Source organism: Pelodiscus sinensis, chromosome 27 (genome assembly GCF_052426305.1).
Source record: "Pelodiscus sinensis isolate ZL-2025 chromosome 27, ASM5242630v1, whole genome shotgun sequence".
Lineage (NCBI taxonomy): Eukaryota > Metazoa > Chordata > Testudines > Trionychidae > Pelodiscus > Pelodiscus sinensis.
In genome coordinates this window covers 5621941-5635224 of record NC_143078.1, presented here as the reverse complement: position 1 = coordinate 5635224, position 13284 = coordinate 5621941, and the positions used below count along the sequence as shown (strand labels likewise).

Genomic DNA, 13284 nt, shown 5'->3' with positions numbered 1-13284 from the left:
ACTTCCTTCTTCAATGTAAAGATGCATTTTGGTTTTCTTTCCTACTTTCCTTTGCTTTGCTCAGTGTGTCAGACACACATGAGGATTTAAAAGAGTCCAAGAGAACTCTGGGACGAGCCAACAATTCAGTAGATTTCACAGTTTGAGTCTAAGCCATCAGTGAGATGCACAAGCAAAAGCCACGGCTGCCAGAAGGAACTTCTGTATTTTCAGGAGCATCGCATCCACTTGTACCAGTAGTGAATGGTTCTGTGAATGCAGAGGGGTAATGTTCATGTTGAAGGAATGGATAAAGGTGACTAGAGGAAGTGATACATGAGGTTGAAGGAAAAGACTCATAAATGGACATGGCTCTGTGGGTAAAGGGTCCATTCTGTCCCATTTGTGTTTTGGAGTCTTAAGGGGTTGTTATGCTTCCCCTTTCAGTGACATGCGTGAGCCCAGAACTGGAGAATGGCAGACTGAATGGGGCACTGGGCCCCTACGGCCCTGGAGATGTTGCTGTGTTGCAATGCAAGCCTGGTTACACCTTGCGTGGGAGCTCTGAGCCTCGGTGCCAGAACGATGGTAGCTGGGATCCTCCCATTCCCATCTGTGAAAGAAGTGAGTGTGGCTACGGCTTCGAGTTTCCATAATCTTTCATCCCACTGGGACCAGTAAGATCTGGCAGGAGTGAGCATGGAAGACAGACTGTGGGATTAGAAATAGTCCGAAAGTAGCAGCATTTACAGCCCTAAATACACTGGGGCAGCAGCCCTTGCAGACTTCCTAAGACGGCTGGGAATTTGTCTGTGGTGTTAGGAACAGTGACTGAGTGACCAGGGTGTCAGGGTATCTGGGGGGATGTGAAGGAGTTGGAGGGGAATGGAGGTGGGTAAATTTATCCCTGGCATGCGTTAGCCTCACTGGTGTTGTCTTGGGCATGACTCAATACAAGCAAGTGGTTGTATTCTGTGCTATAGATTAGCTTTCATGAGTGCTGCTTCTTTCCCTGCAGTGTTGCAGTGCCCCCCCCCCCCCCACCCATCGTCAACTGAAAGCCAAGCAGCTAGGCTTTGGCTGTGTTCAGCAGGACTCATGCCCCCTCAACAAATTACAGTTTAGATCCTTAAGAGAGTCGGGAGATTTCTAGGGACTGTAAAGTAGAAGGATGGGACCATTTGAGTTCTGGGCTTAAATGGAATTTAGGTCCGTGATTTTTAATCTCTTTTTTTTTTTCCTGTTGCATTCATAGTACAATAATTGGTTTTGTAGAACATAAGCATCCTGAACCTTTTCTCCCATCCTGTAGATCAGCATATTTTAAGCTCCTCTTCGAAGAGTTCCGTTTATCACTGAAATATTCTTTTCATCACCCTGTTTTTTCTCACGTGTGTTTTTGTTCTTGCCAGTTGGCTGTGGTGTCCCCACAAGGTTAAGCTTTGCTGAGCTGAAGAGCGAGTATAGAAATCAGTCCTACTTTCCTGTTGGGAAGACTGCAAACTATACTTGCCGGCCTGGATACACTAGACACCCTGGTATTCGACCCACTATTACATGCCTTCCAAATGGAACGTGGTCAGAACCACTTGAGTTCTGTAACAGTGAGTGTCTACATGCTACTTGTTTCTGCTGTTTGCTAAAGGTCCTAATGGCATTTGCATCCACGCTACACAACGTAACCCATGTTTAAACAGTAAATAATGACCAGTAAAACTCTGTGTCGTTGCCCACTGTGGGCTCTTTTCAGTGAGGTCTTCTGTGCAGGCTGTTTAATATGGACAGAGCCTCGGGATAACTTCGGGATAACTGTTGCTTAGAAAGAGCAAAACATGTTTCTCCTCTTGTCCTCTACCAGGGAAATCGTGCGGTCATCCAGGAGAGCTGGAGAACGGCAGAATTAATGTCACAGATCTGCTGTTTGGGTCAATGGTCAGCTTCACGTGTGAAGAAGGGTATGTTTCTGATTGCCTGAGCCGACTACTTGGGCCTAGCTTGCAACTATGCAACAGAAAGAGAAATCCCCGTACTCCCCTAGTTCCTGTAAGAGGATTACTCTTCCTGATTCTAGTATCAATATCTTCTTTGTATGTGAAAACAGATTGATTAACATAAGCCTCCCACTTTCCTCTTCCCTTGCATTTTCTTTGGATCTACCATTTCTAGTACAATCTTTAGTTGCCACTTTGGCCAACTGAATATTCTGCCTGCAAGTGCTGGATGAGGACAGATGTCTCCTGTGGAGACTAGGTGTGATGGGTTGGGTCACTTGGGGAGCTGATCACAGCACTGAGGCTACTTACCTTCCCCGTGGGGCACTGTACCACCAGTGTTCCCCATAGATGTGTGCTTGTGTGGCCACTCAGGAGAGATGAAATGCCGTGCCGTTGTTTAGTTTAGCAGAGTGCCCGCAGCCTGATTTTTGTTTCTACTGGCGGTGCAATTTCACACATGCCTTGGTGCACATAAATACATTTATTCTGCACATCAATGGATGTCAGTCACTAACTGTTTCACTAGCAAGGAAACCCAGCCTAGGAAAGTGCTGAAGTCAGACCACTGGGGATATTTTCATACAAACCCACTGAAGCTGTAGTGTCAGATGGTTCCTATTTACAGGAAATCATGCTAGTGGGATGAAGGGGGTGGGGGAGTAGAAAAGGAAAGAGCCCGTGACTCTAGTGTCAGATCTGCGTTGCTGTGTGGTGTCTTTGTAGTTGGGCATCTCCACTGGGGTGACTTGTGGCTCCATTCCATGGATTGTATCAGTGGTGATTGATTTCATTGATCGATCTCGACCTAGCCAGAGCTTCTGCTTAGCCCACACATCCACAGAAACAACTCATGTGTCAAGAGAAAATCCAAAGTCCACACAACGCAGACATAGCAGTACCCCCTTCCCAGCAACCTTCCTGACAGTGTCAGGGGAATACTCTGTTACTAGTTTGCCTGTGGCTTGTGTTTCCATGGTGGGGAGTGATCCAGCTGATGTGGTAAGGAGGATTTGAGGGCATGGGGAGGGGATATGGATCCCCTGACTCAAATACCAGCTCATTGGGCCTGCACAGGATTCTCTTCTATGACTGAATTCTAGGTGGAGAGTTCTAAAATAGTGAAGGAGTCTTTACACCCGTAGTCAGTGGTGTTGGTCTCTACTTGCTGTGGCAGGGGAGACGAGCGTCCCAAATAACTGAACTTTGCAGGAGAATTCAAACAGCAGAGGAGCAGGTAAAAACTGATAACCCTTCTGCCTATTTGCAGGCACCGGTTGATTGGAAAGTCTTACATACGATGTGTGATTTCTGGCAGCCATGTCGCATGGAGTGGGGATATGCCCTTTTGTGAGCGTAAGTAGGTTACAAATCTCGGTCTGTGTGCTTTCCCCTCTTTTCTGCTTGCCATGCAAATGTAACTTAAGGGAAGCATTATGATCCCTGCTTTAGAGAAGGGGAAATGAGGCACAGGGAGATTAAATGACTTCTCCAGGCTGGTCAGTAGCAGAACAAAAATTGAACTGAGATCTCCACATCCCAGATCGATCCTTTAACCAGAAGAGCCACTCAGGGTTATAGGTATATGTGGGAAGGGTTGTAGCTCAGGAAGAACTGTGTTGTTTCAAGTTCCTGACCATAAGAACTCTGACTTTGACAATTGAGTAGCAGAAAAAGGCACTAAGCAAAATGTGTAATATGTGAGATGCTGGTAGCTCATGCAAATAGACACACACCTCAGAAAATACTGAGGAATACAAAGCTGGGAACCTGTCTGATTCATCTGTGTGTTAGGGTTGTTAAAATAGATGTTCAGTTACAACGAACAGTTTATACTTGATGAAATTCTCAGATGTTGCTGCATGCCTTCATCTCATTTATAAATCTGTATCCCATGTTATAAACCCTATTTTCTGTATTTGGTATGGAAATAGAAAAAGCAGTTGCTCTATAACATTCAACCCCCAGTCTCAGGAGAGTAGCATTACCCAGTGGAAAATGCTAATTTACTTCAACACATAGCATTTCTCGCTCAACAAGGAAGACTTGTAGACCTCTGACCATCCCGGGTTGCCCTCAAAGGATACATACAGTTTGTGTATTACAGAAGCTTGTGTCATCTTTTGAAACTTAAAATTGTAACTCATTTGTGTGTGTGTGTGTGTGTGTGTGTGTGTGTGTGCTTCCTTTAACCTTCTTCTACCTTGTTCATAAAGTGTTACTTAGTTTTATAGAGGACTAGCATTGTAACATAGGACATCGTTGTCTTTGGTGAGAGATCTCCGATACCGTGAACCCCGGGGAGTGACTGTGTTTGTTTGATTCTCAATACACTCCTTCTGTGTCTCTCCAGGTATTCCGTGTTATCCCCCTCCAGACATCCCCAATGGAAAGCACAATGGGGACTTAATGGATGAATTCTCTTATGGGTCAGCTGTAACTTACACATGTGATAACGGTTACCCGCCGACTGGAGAGGCCTCTCTTTTATGCACAACCGAGGACGGACTAAACGGAGTGTGGCGTCCAACTGCCCCTCGCTGTGGAGGTGGGGTTTGTATGAGTGCAGCCCTCCCAGCTCTGCATTGTCATGGATAGATAGTCTAAGAAATCCCCCAACGTGAAGATAAGTTAAATCCTGGCACTTAGTGTTCTTGCCTTTTGCAGCACCTCCACAGGATTCCCATGATGTACATTAGAGAGTAAATAGTTTTAGGGCAGGGCTAAAGATTTAAATTGGAAACTGGCACCTTTGAATGCGCCTCTGGAGCAGCCCCGTTTGCAGAACCGGGATAGTCCCAAGTGTGTAGGAAGGCTGGCGAAGGTCTCTAACCCTAGCCACAAGGGGGTGGAACTGGGGAACGTCAGGGAGGTGGTGAGTGGAAGTTTATATATTGCATATCTAGGCAGCTCTCCTAGCTGTTCTTCACCCCAGGCCAATGGCTCTAAGAAATACAAGTGCAGTGTCATGGTATGTGACAGGGATCTCTGTGTTGATTTGTGGAAGTAGCGACTGAAAAATCGCTTTGTGCTTTAGTGTGGGGCTGTATGATGGGGCTGGCCGTGTGTGCTGGTTGTGTTGTGTGGGCGCTTGTTCTGATTGGAATCTTGGGGTGGTAAGGGAGTGGTGTGTGCGATGGAGAGGCTACTTTGTGAAGGGTTGTGTGTGCAGCCTGTGGTGTGTTGGCGGTTGGGAACAACTGCGACATTTGGGCCAACGAATCCACTCTCTGGGCTGTCTCCTTATAAATTCTGTAATTTGCATGATTGTATTGGAGTCTGTTTTTATTTAATTTAGAGTCTGGCTTAAGGAATGATGCACCAGTATGAACTGGATTTTATAGTTAGCTGACATTGGTATAATTTCACACTTTAGCTCCCTTTATATTTTCCTTTCTAGGGATGAACACTGGTTCCATAATTACTATTTCAGTTGCACAGTTGTTTCTTTGTAACACATTGTTTTCTCTGCTTAGACCTGTTACATACATAGGATTCTTTTTTCTCGTGTGTGTTCATTTCTTGGTAGGTGGCTGCGGTGTCCCAACGAGGTTAAATTTTGCTGAGCTGAAGAGCACGTATAAAAATCAGTCTTACTTTCCTGTTGGGCAGACCATTGGCTATACTTGCCTGCCTGGATACAGTATAATCCCAGAGATGCAAACAACTATTACATGCCTTCAAAATCAAATGTGGTCAGAAGCCTTAGAGTTCTGTAAAAGTGAGTGTATCTATGGATTTTGTTTCTGTTCTTCAGTAAGATCTTAATGACACAATGTTGTGTCTATGGTGCAAAGCGTAATGTATCTTTAAATAGTTAATAGTGACTAGAAAAGCTCTTCATCTATGCCCGTTCTAGGCCCTTCTAAATGCTGGGTTTGAGAGACATGTTAAATATGAACAGAAGCTTGGGATATTTGTTGCTTTGAAAATGAGAAGTTTAATCCTAGCCTTGTTCTCTATCAGGGAAATCGTGTGGTCATCCAGGAGAGCTGGAGAATGGCGAAGCTGTTTTAACAGATACGCTGTTTGGGTCAACGGTCAACTTCTTGTGTGACGAAGGGTACGTTTCCGATGCCTGAGCTGACTATTTGTGCTTGGAGGTGTGCAACAAAAATGGATGTTCTCGTATTCCCCCATCTCTTGTAAGCAGATGACTGTTTTATAATACGCCAGCACAGCTCCTCCCTGGCTCAGTCAATGTAATTTTGACAAGAAAGGAAAGCTGGGTTGGCCTAAGTCTCCCTGTTTTTTCCTTGTTTGTGCTCAGTCATTGATTTCACCAACTGCAGTTGCAGTTTGCCCAGCAGAATGCTCTGCCTGCAAGTCCTGGGTGAGCACAGACATCTCCTGTGGAGATAGGAGCCAAGTGAACAGGACCGAGCTTGGAATGTCTTGGGTTTAAAATCTGCTTTAAATGATTTGGAATGGCTGCAGTCTCCTGTGAGATATGTGGAACTGGCATAAAAACAACCACTCAGTAGCCTGTCCAAAAGTTCTGGTGATACTAGTTTGCCTATGGTTTGTGATTTACTGGCAGGACATGACCCTGCTGGTGTGGTAAGGAACAGAGGATACAAGTAAGAAGATAAAAGATATGGGTCTTCTGGCTTAAAAAAATACGAGAGTTAGAGGTCCTTGTCCCCACTTGCTGTGACTGGGGAGAAGAGCTTCTCAAATATTTGAGTTTCTCAGTAGAGCTCAAACACCAAAGGAATAGGTAACAACTGATAATTCTTCTGCCTAACTCCAGGCACCGGTTGATTGGACAGCCTTACAGACGATGTGAGATTTATGGCACACATGTTGAATGGAGTGGTGGTGTGCCCTTTTGCAAGCGTAAGTTCATTACAGATCTCTTCAGGTACTTATATGGGCACTTCTATCTCTATCTGCTTGCCTCACAAATGTTAATAAACAGATAAGGAAGCATTATGATCTTTCTTCCCCCCCATCCCTTAAAGTGGGAGATCTGAGACAGAGAAAGGTTAAGTGACTTATTTAGGATGATCTAAGGAGTTGGTCAGTAGTAGAGCCAAAAATTAATCCAAATTTCTAAGTCCCTGGTAGGTACCTTCACTACAAGAGTTTGATCCCAGGGAAAAGTGTGTTGTATCAAGTTCTTGACATTAAGGGTTTGCACTTTCTTTGACACCTGAGTAAAAGCAGGAACCCATGAGCTTGATATGGCAACACTGTTCCACCAAGATAGTAATTGGCCATTGTGATTTTTTTTTTAAACTGTAACAGGTATAGCTGCACTTCAAAGCATACTTGTGCTCTGGTAATGTGCACACCAGATTGTCATGCGGCAGGTAAATGGTACGTGTTTCTATGCTTGAAAGGTGTGGAATAGTTTAATAATAAAACAGTGGATATTGAAATCCCTTCCTCAATAGAGTGCCCTATGATCTTCCTCCAGAAAGTATGGAAGTGTCACACTTTGTGTATATTAGGCCAGTGGCTCTCAATCTTTCCATACTACTGTACTCCTTCCAGGGGTCTGATTTCACTTGCATATCCCAACTTGTATCTCACTTAAAATCAACTTACTTACAAAATCAGCCATAAAAATCAAAGTGTCATAATATATAACTCCCAAGAAACTGCTTTCTTTCTCATTTTTACCATATAAATTCTAAAATTCCTAAATACATTGGAAATATAAATATTGTACTTAAATTTCACTGTGTAGAGTAATATAAACAAGTTATTGTCTGCATGAAATTTTTGTGTGTACCTATTCTGCTAGTGCTATTAATGTAGCCTTTCAGAAAACTAGGCTAATATCTAGAAGAGTTGATTTATCCCCTTGAAGACCTCTGCGTACTCCAGACGTGCACATACCCTGGATGAGAAACACTGTACTAGGCACTCTTGGTTTCTTAGAGACACAGCTCTGTCTCAGAAAACAAAGCAAAAGTAGCCTGTGACAGGGCAGTTTCATCTACAGGTAGAGAATTATAGCAAGATTTGTTCCCTTTATTTTTGTGAATGGTTTCTGTTTTTAATCAACCATGAAGTTGGAAACTGGTCTAGTCATCAATTGTCTTAGTGAGTTTGATTTTCTTAACATCAGTGCCAGAGCAAATCAGACACCCCAGGGCCATTCCCTGTTGAGCTAGTCCATTCTAGTGGTTTTCAGAGCTAGGACAGCTAGTTTTCTTTAGCAGATCAAGTAACAGGAGCTGCTTCTTTACCAGTATTGATTCTCAAATACACTCTGCCTGTATCTCTCCAGGTATTCCATGTTTACCTCCTCCAGACATTTAGCAATGGAAGGCACACTGCGACACTGAAGGATGACTTCTCTAGTTAAATACTTGCACTTGGTGTGCCTGCCCTTGACGACATTGCCACAAAGTTTTCCAGGATTCAGATCAGATAGAGAAGAGCACTAGTTTAAAGCTTAAGATTTGGTTTGGAAACTGATGTTGCTAGCAAGGTCATCCTGAGCAGCTCTGTGGGCTAAATTCAGTGTGGGGGAGCATCCTGTTCATGTTGGGCTAAATTACTGAGCTCCCTCAGTGTCTGATGTCCGTGGCTCTGAAGGGCACTTAGTTCCTGATAAGGTTGAGCTTCTCCTTACCATGGGTTACTCCCTTGACTTGGAGGTTGATGCACAGGACACTCCTTGAGGATAGAACCCTTAACAAGACCGGTCATCTGAAGAAGTGGGCTGTGCCCACGAAAGTTCATGATGCAATTTACATGTTTTCTTAGTCTATAACGTGCTATCAGACCATTTGTTGTTTTTTAAGTTTATCCTGTACAGACTAACTCAGCTACCCACTGAAGCTTCTGTTACCAGGATATCTCCATCTCCCAGTGTAGCCCTCTACATTGCCCACAACAATCTGTATTTTCAAGTAGGAATGTTATAGACTAGTGCAACAAGTGACAAGGAAAATGTTGAAAACCTAAGGTCTGCAGAGGTTTATTTCTTCTTATCTGGCCCTGAGTTCAGCTAAAGCGTTCCTTTTTCAGAGGCTGGATGCCCAGCCCCACAAATCCCGAATGGAAGAAGAGTTTCTGATGATAGACATGTTTATTTGTATAAAGACAGCGTGACCTTTGAATGTGATACTGTCTACACCATGAAGGGTTACAGAGTGAGTCAGTGCCAACCTGAGGGCATATGGAATCCATCTGTGCTGGTCTGTGAGTGAGGCAAATGTCAAAATTCTGATTTGTAGTATTCACCCACAAGAAGGTTTCCTCCGGTGTCTTTCTTGAACACTAACCCAGGTTGGATCTGTTCTGCCTGCTGCTCACCTCAAATCAAGAGACTTCACAAACTGATTTGAGGGGAGGGGTGTAAAGGTGGTAAAATATATGGAGAATAAGAAATGAACCATGTTGGGAGTGGTACTGGAAAGGGCTCTGAGAGCAGAGGGGGGTTCTAGATGAGCAATTTTTCCCTTCTCTTTGCATACTGTTGGTGTGAAGGTGTATTTATGCTTTCTTACCTAGAACTAAGAGAAAGAAGCTCCTATTACAGGATTTCACTCATAGACAAGCTCACTAATGCTACAAAATTAATTGCAGTGAATTAAAACTGTTTCATTAAGAACAGGGTAAACCAATGCTTTTAAAAATAAAGGCAGTGTATGTAAACACTACACTCCTAAAAAGCAGTGTCTGAAACCCTGTGCACCTAAATTAGAAAAACTAAAACCTAATATTGATGCTCCCCTCAGGATCACAGGCAGGTATGCTTTCCCTATGTTTGCTACATGCTGAGTGAACAGGGAACATTTTTAGTGTGAGTCCTAAAATGCAAACAGGCCTTTGTTTTAAGAACAAGTACAAGGTGTAGGCGCCAAACTGAGGGTCACTCACAGCAAGCTCTCCTGCCAGCCCTGCTGTCTCTGTCATTGAGGGATAGCCACCTCTGTTCCAGACAAGGAGCAGCAATTCAGTTCCCCAGGGAATGTGATTTTAGGCAGGCAAGCACTGAAGTATTTGCATTTAGAAGTTAAAAACAACACCATCAATTCTCCCCAGACATTGGGAGGCAACCAGGGCAGTGCTGAGGTGCCAAGCACCTACTGAACAGAACTGCTTGCCAGGCAGGCTGATGCCTTCTGCACCTGTTCAGTTTCAGAGGTTCTCTGCATGGCCCAAAAATCCAGCATGGAAGACAAGTAGCTGGACGTGGCCCTGTCTATAGACCCAGGGACAGGGTGAGGTTTGAATGTGATCCTGGCTACACCCTGGATGGCAGCCGGCAGATTGAGTGCGGAGATGATGCAACTTGGCATCCTCCTGTTCCAGTCTGCATACAATGTAAGTGTGAGTCAAGGGTCACTGTAATAGTCAGTATGACCTGGAGGTTAATAGGTTTCCTCTGTCCTGGCGTCAGTTTTCAACAGTGACTAGGGAAAATACAAATATCGTCCTACCCCATAATATCTTCACTGTGATAGTCCCCTACATCCTGCCATGCTCACCTGACGGACATAGAGCTGGCAATGGTCGGTCTCCCTGAACGGCCGAAAGGTGTGAATGGAAACACAAATCATCCCACTCAAGAAATTACAGTTTAGCTTCTTAAGAGAGTCACAGATTTCTAGGAACAGAAAAGTTGCAGAGTGGTGCTATCTGAGTTCTGGAGCGAAAGGGACTCTGGGTAAGTGGTTTTCAATCTGTGTATATATTGCGTCCCTAGTACAATAGATGTTTTGACGTAGCACATGCATCCTGGGTGCTTCACCCTCTTGTAAATCAGCCATTTTAAACTATTTTTTTTGGGGGGGGGAGGACACAGGATTCAGATTTTCTCTGAAATACTTTTCTTCTTCTCTCCTCCATTAGCCTTGATGTGTCCCCCACCACCGGCCACTCACTATGGAAAGCATGATGCCAGTTCTTTGGCGGCTTTCCCCAGTGGAACGTATGTTAACTACAGCTGTGAGCCCGGCTACGCCCTCGGAGGAGAGGCTTCTATCTATTGTACCACATCTGGAACATGGAGCCACCCCTCTCCTCTTTGTGAAGGTGAGTGGATTTTCAGTTGTCTTCCTTCTTTGGGCTGTAGGTTTGTCAGTCCCTCAACAGGATTTAAAGCGAGAAAGTGTTCTGTCACACCAAAAAATACAGCAAAGTTAGAGGAAGCCATGTTAGTCTGATCTTGGTAAAACAAAAACAAAAAAAGCAATCATGTAGCACTTTAAGAAGGTGGTTTATTAGGTAATGAGCTTTCGTGGGGCAGACCCACTTCTTCGGATCATACTCTGAAAATGAAATGACATGAGCATTATATAACAGAGGGATATGATGAAGTAAACAAATTCTACAGTAACGAATCAGCTACATAGAATAGAAGGTGGGGGCGAGGGGACCAGAAGGAGACAAGGAAGGAGGAAAATCTCTTTGAAGTAAGACGCATGTTGTCAGTTGTTTAAGGGAATGGCTAGTTTGGTTTTAATGTCGGCTAACAGGTTTCTCTGTGTAGAGCTGTCTGATCTGTGAGCATTCTCTGGCAAAGTGACTGACCAGTTTGTCTAATATACATTGCAGAGGGACATTGCTGCCATATATCACATACGTCACCCAGGAGAGACAGGCTGGAAAGAGCAGCTGGCAGAAAAAGTTCAGTTTAATTCAGTGAAACTTTGCATGCTCAGACCAGTGGAGAAGGTGGCTCCCTGAGTGTTTTCTGGGTGGGATTACAGTGATATAGTAGGCACTTCTTCCTTTCCCAGCCACTCAGAATACTCTGAGCTTTCTCTTCTGCTGAAAGAGGCTATTGTGTTACAGTGCTTGATATCCCTTTACAAATTGGAAGGACTATTCTGTATAGCTGGCAATATGGGGAGGATTTTTAATACATTTTCCTTTCTAGCGCACACCAATAAAATCTTATAATATGTCTGATATACAGAAAATGTTTTGGAAGAAATTGTGTGGCTGTGATTCCCCTTATATGTTATAGAGGTTTATTTTTTTGTTGTTTTTGTTTTTCTTACCTAGAGCCAAAGACAGGGTACTGGAAAATCATCTTTGTAGTCCTGGGTAAGTAATATACTTAAAATATTTGGGGTCAAATTCACTGCTGGGGCGGGGGGAAAAGAAGCAATTTTTATGTCCCAACAGTATGCACCAAAGTCGCTTGGACTAAGACTTTTGTCAGCTTTATTACAATTCTTCGATTTTACTGCAGGGCTCCCTCTAGAGTGCCTGGATTTGATCTGGTCTATGCTAAAAATTAGCTTAGTTTCATTGTCAGTAAGGGGTATAAAATACCTATACCCAAGTGGTGTTGAGTCAACCCAAGCCCTTATATGGACAGCACAAGATCAATAGACGAATTATTGTTACCTGCCTCTTGAGGAGGTAAATTACAGGCAGTCCCCGTGTTACGCGGATCCGACTTATGTCGGATCCGTACTTACGAACGGGGCTTTTCTCGCCCCAGAGGACGCGGGCGGCGGGACCACCCAGACGCGCCACGGTCCCGCCGCCCGCGTCCTCCGCGGCGAGAAAAGCTGCTCCGCATCTCCCTGGTCTGCTGGGTCCCCCAGCAGACCAGGGAGACGCGGAGCAAAGCCGCGGAGAATGCGGGCGGCGGGACCGCGGCGCCTCTCGGCGGTCCTGCCGTCCGCGTCTCCCTGGTCTGCTGGGGGGGGAGGCGCAGCTAGTGCGACCCCTCCCCGCCAGCAGACCAGGCTTTTCTCGCTGATGCCTGGGGTAGAGCAGCTGGGTTGCTGCCGGGTTGGTCCCACAGCACCGCTCCTCGGCGCTACTGGACCAACCCAGTACTGGATCACCCCAGTTCCTCTGCCTCAGGCGTCCTGATTCAGCCGCTTCTGGTCAGTTTCAGCAGCGGCTGAATCAGGACGCCTGGGGCAGAGCAGCTGGGGTGCTGCTGGGTTGGTCCAATAGCGCCGAGGAGCGGCGCTACTGGACCAAGCCAGCAGCACCCCAGCTGCTCTGCCCCAGGCGTCCCCAAGTCAGCCGCTGATGAAACTGACCAGCGGCTGACTACAGGAAGCCTGAGGCAGAGTTGCTCTGCCCCGGGCTTCCTGGAATCAGCTGCTGATCAGTTTCAGCAGCAGCTGACTTGGGGACACCTGGGGTAGAGCAGCTGGGGTGCTGCCAGGTTGGTCCCCGCAGCGCCGAGGTGCGGCGCTGCGGGGACCTACCCAGCAGCGCCCCAGCTGCTCTGTCCTAGGCGTCCAGATTCAGCTGCTGTTGAAACTGATCAGCAGCTGATTCCAGGAAGCCCGGGGCAGATCAACTCCGCCTCAGGCTTCCTGTAGTCAGCCACTGGTCAGTTTCAGCAGCGGCTGAATCTGGACCCCAGTTCTGA

The 13284-nt window shown here is 45.5% G+C and overlaps 1 protein-coding gene across 1 annotated transcript in view; it reads left to right on the top strand.

Annotated features, from left to right (window-relative positions):
- CR1 (complement C3b/C4b receptor 1 (Knops blood group)) overlaps nucleotides 1-13284 on the top strand; it is a 238352-nt gene that overhangs the window by 135952 nt on the left and 89116 nt on the right. The window contains exons 85-94 of the mRNA XM_089773562.1: nucleotides 427-603; nucleotides 1392-1583; nucleotides 1838-1934; nucleotides 3241-3326; nucleotides 4324-4518; nucleotides 5500-5691; nucleotides 5937-6033; nucleotides 6724-6809; nucleotides 10788-10970; nucleotides 11946-11987. Of these exons, the coding sequence (XP_089629688.1) occupies nucleotides 427-603; nucleotides 1392-1583; nucleotides 1838-1934; nucleotides 3241-3326; nucleotides 4324-4518; nucleotides 5500-5691; nucleotides 5937-6033; nucleotides 6724-6809; nucleotides 10788-10970; nucleotides 11946-11987 (1347 nt within the window). The remainder of the gene's footprint in view (nucleotides 1-426; nucleotides 604-1391; nucleotides 1584-1837; nucleotides 1935-3240; nucleotides 3327-4323; nucleotides 4519-5499; nucleotides 5692-5936; nucleotides 6034-6723; nucleotides 6810-10787; nucleotides 10971-11945; nucleotides 11988-13284) is intronic.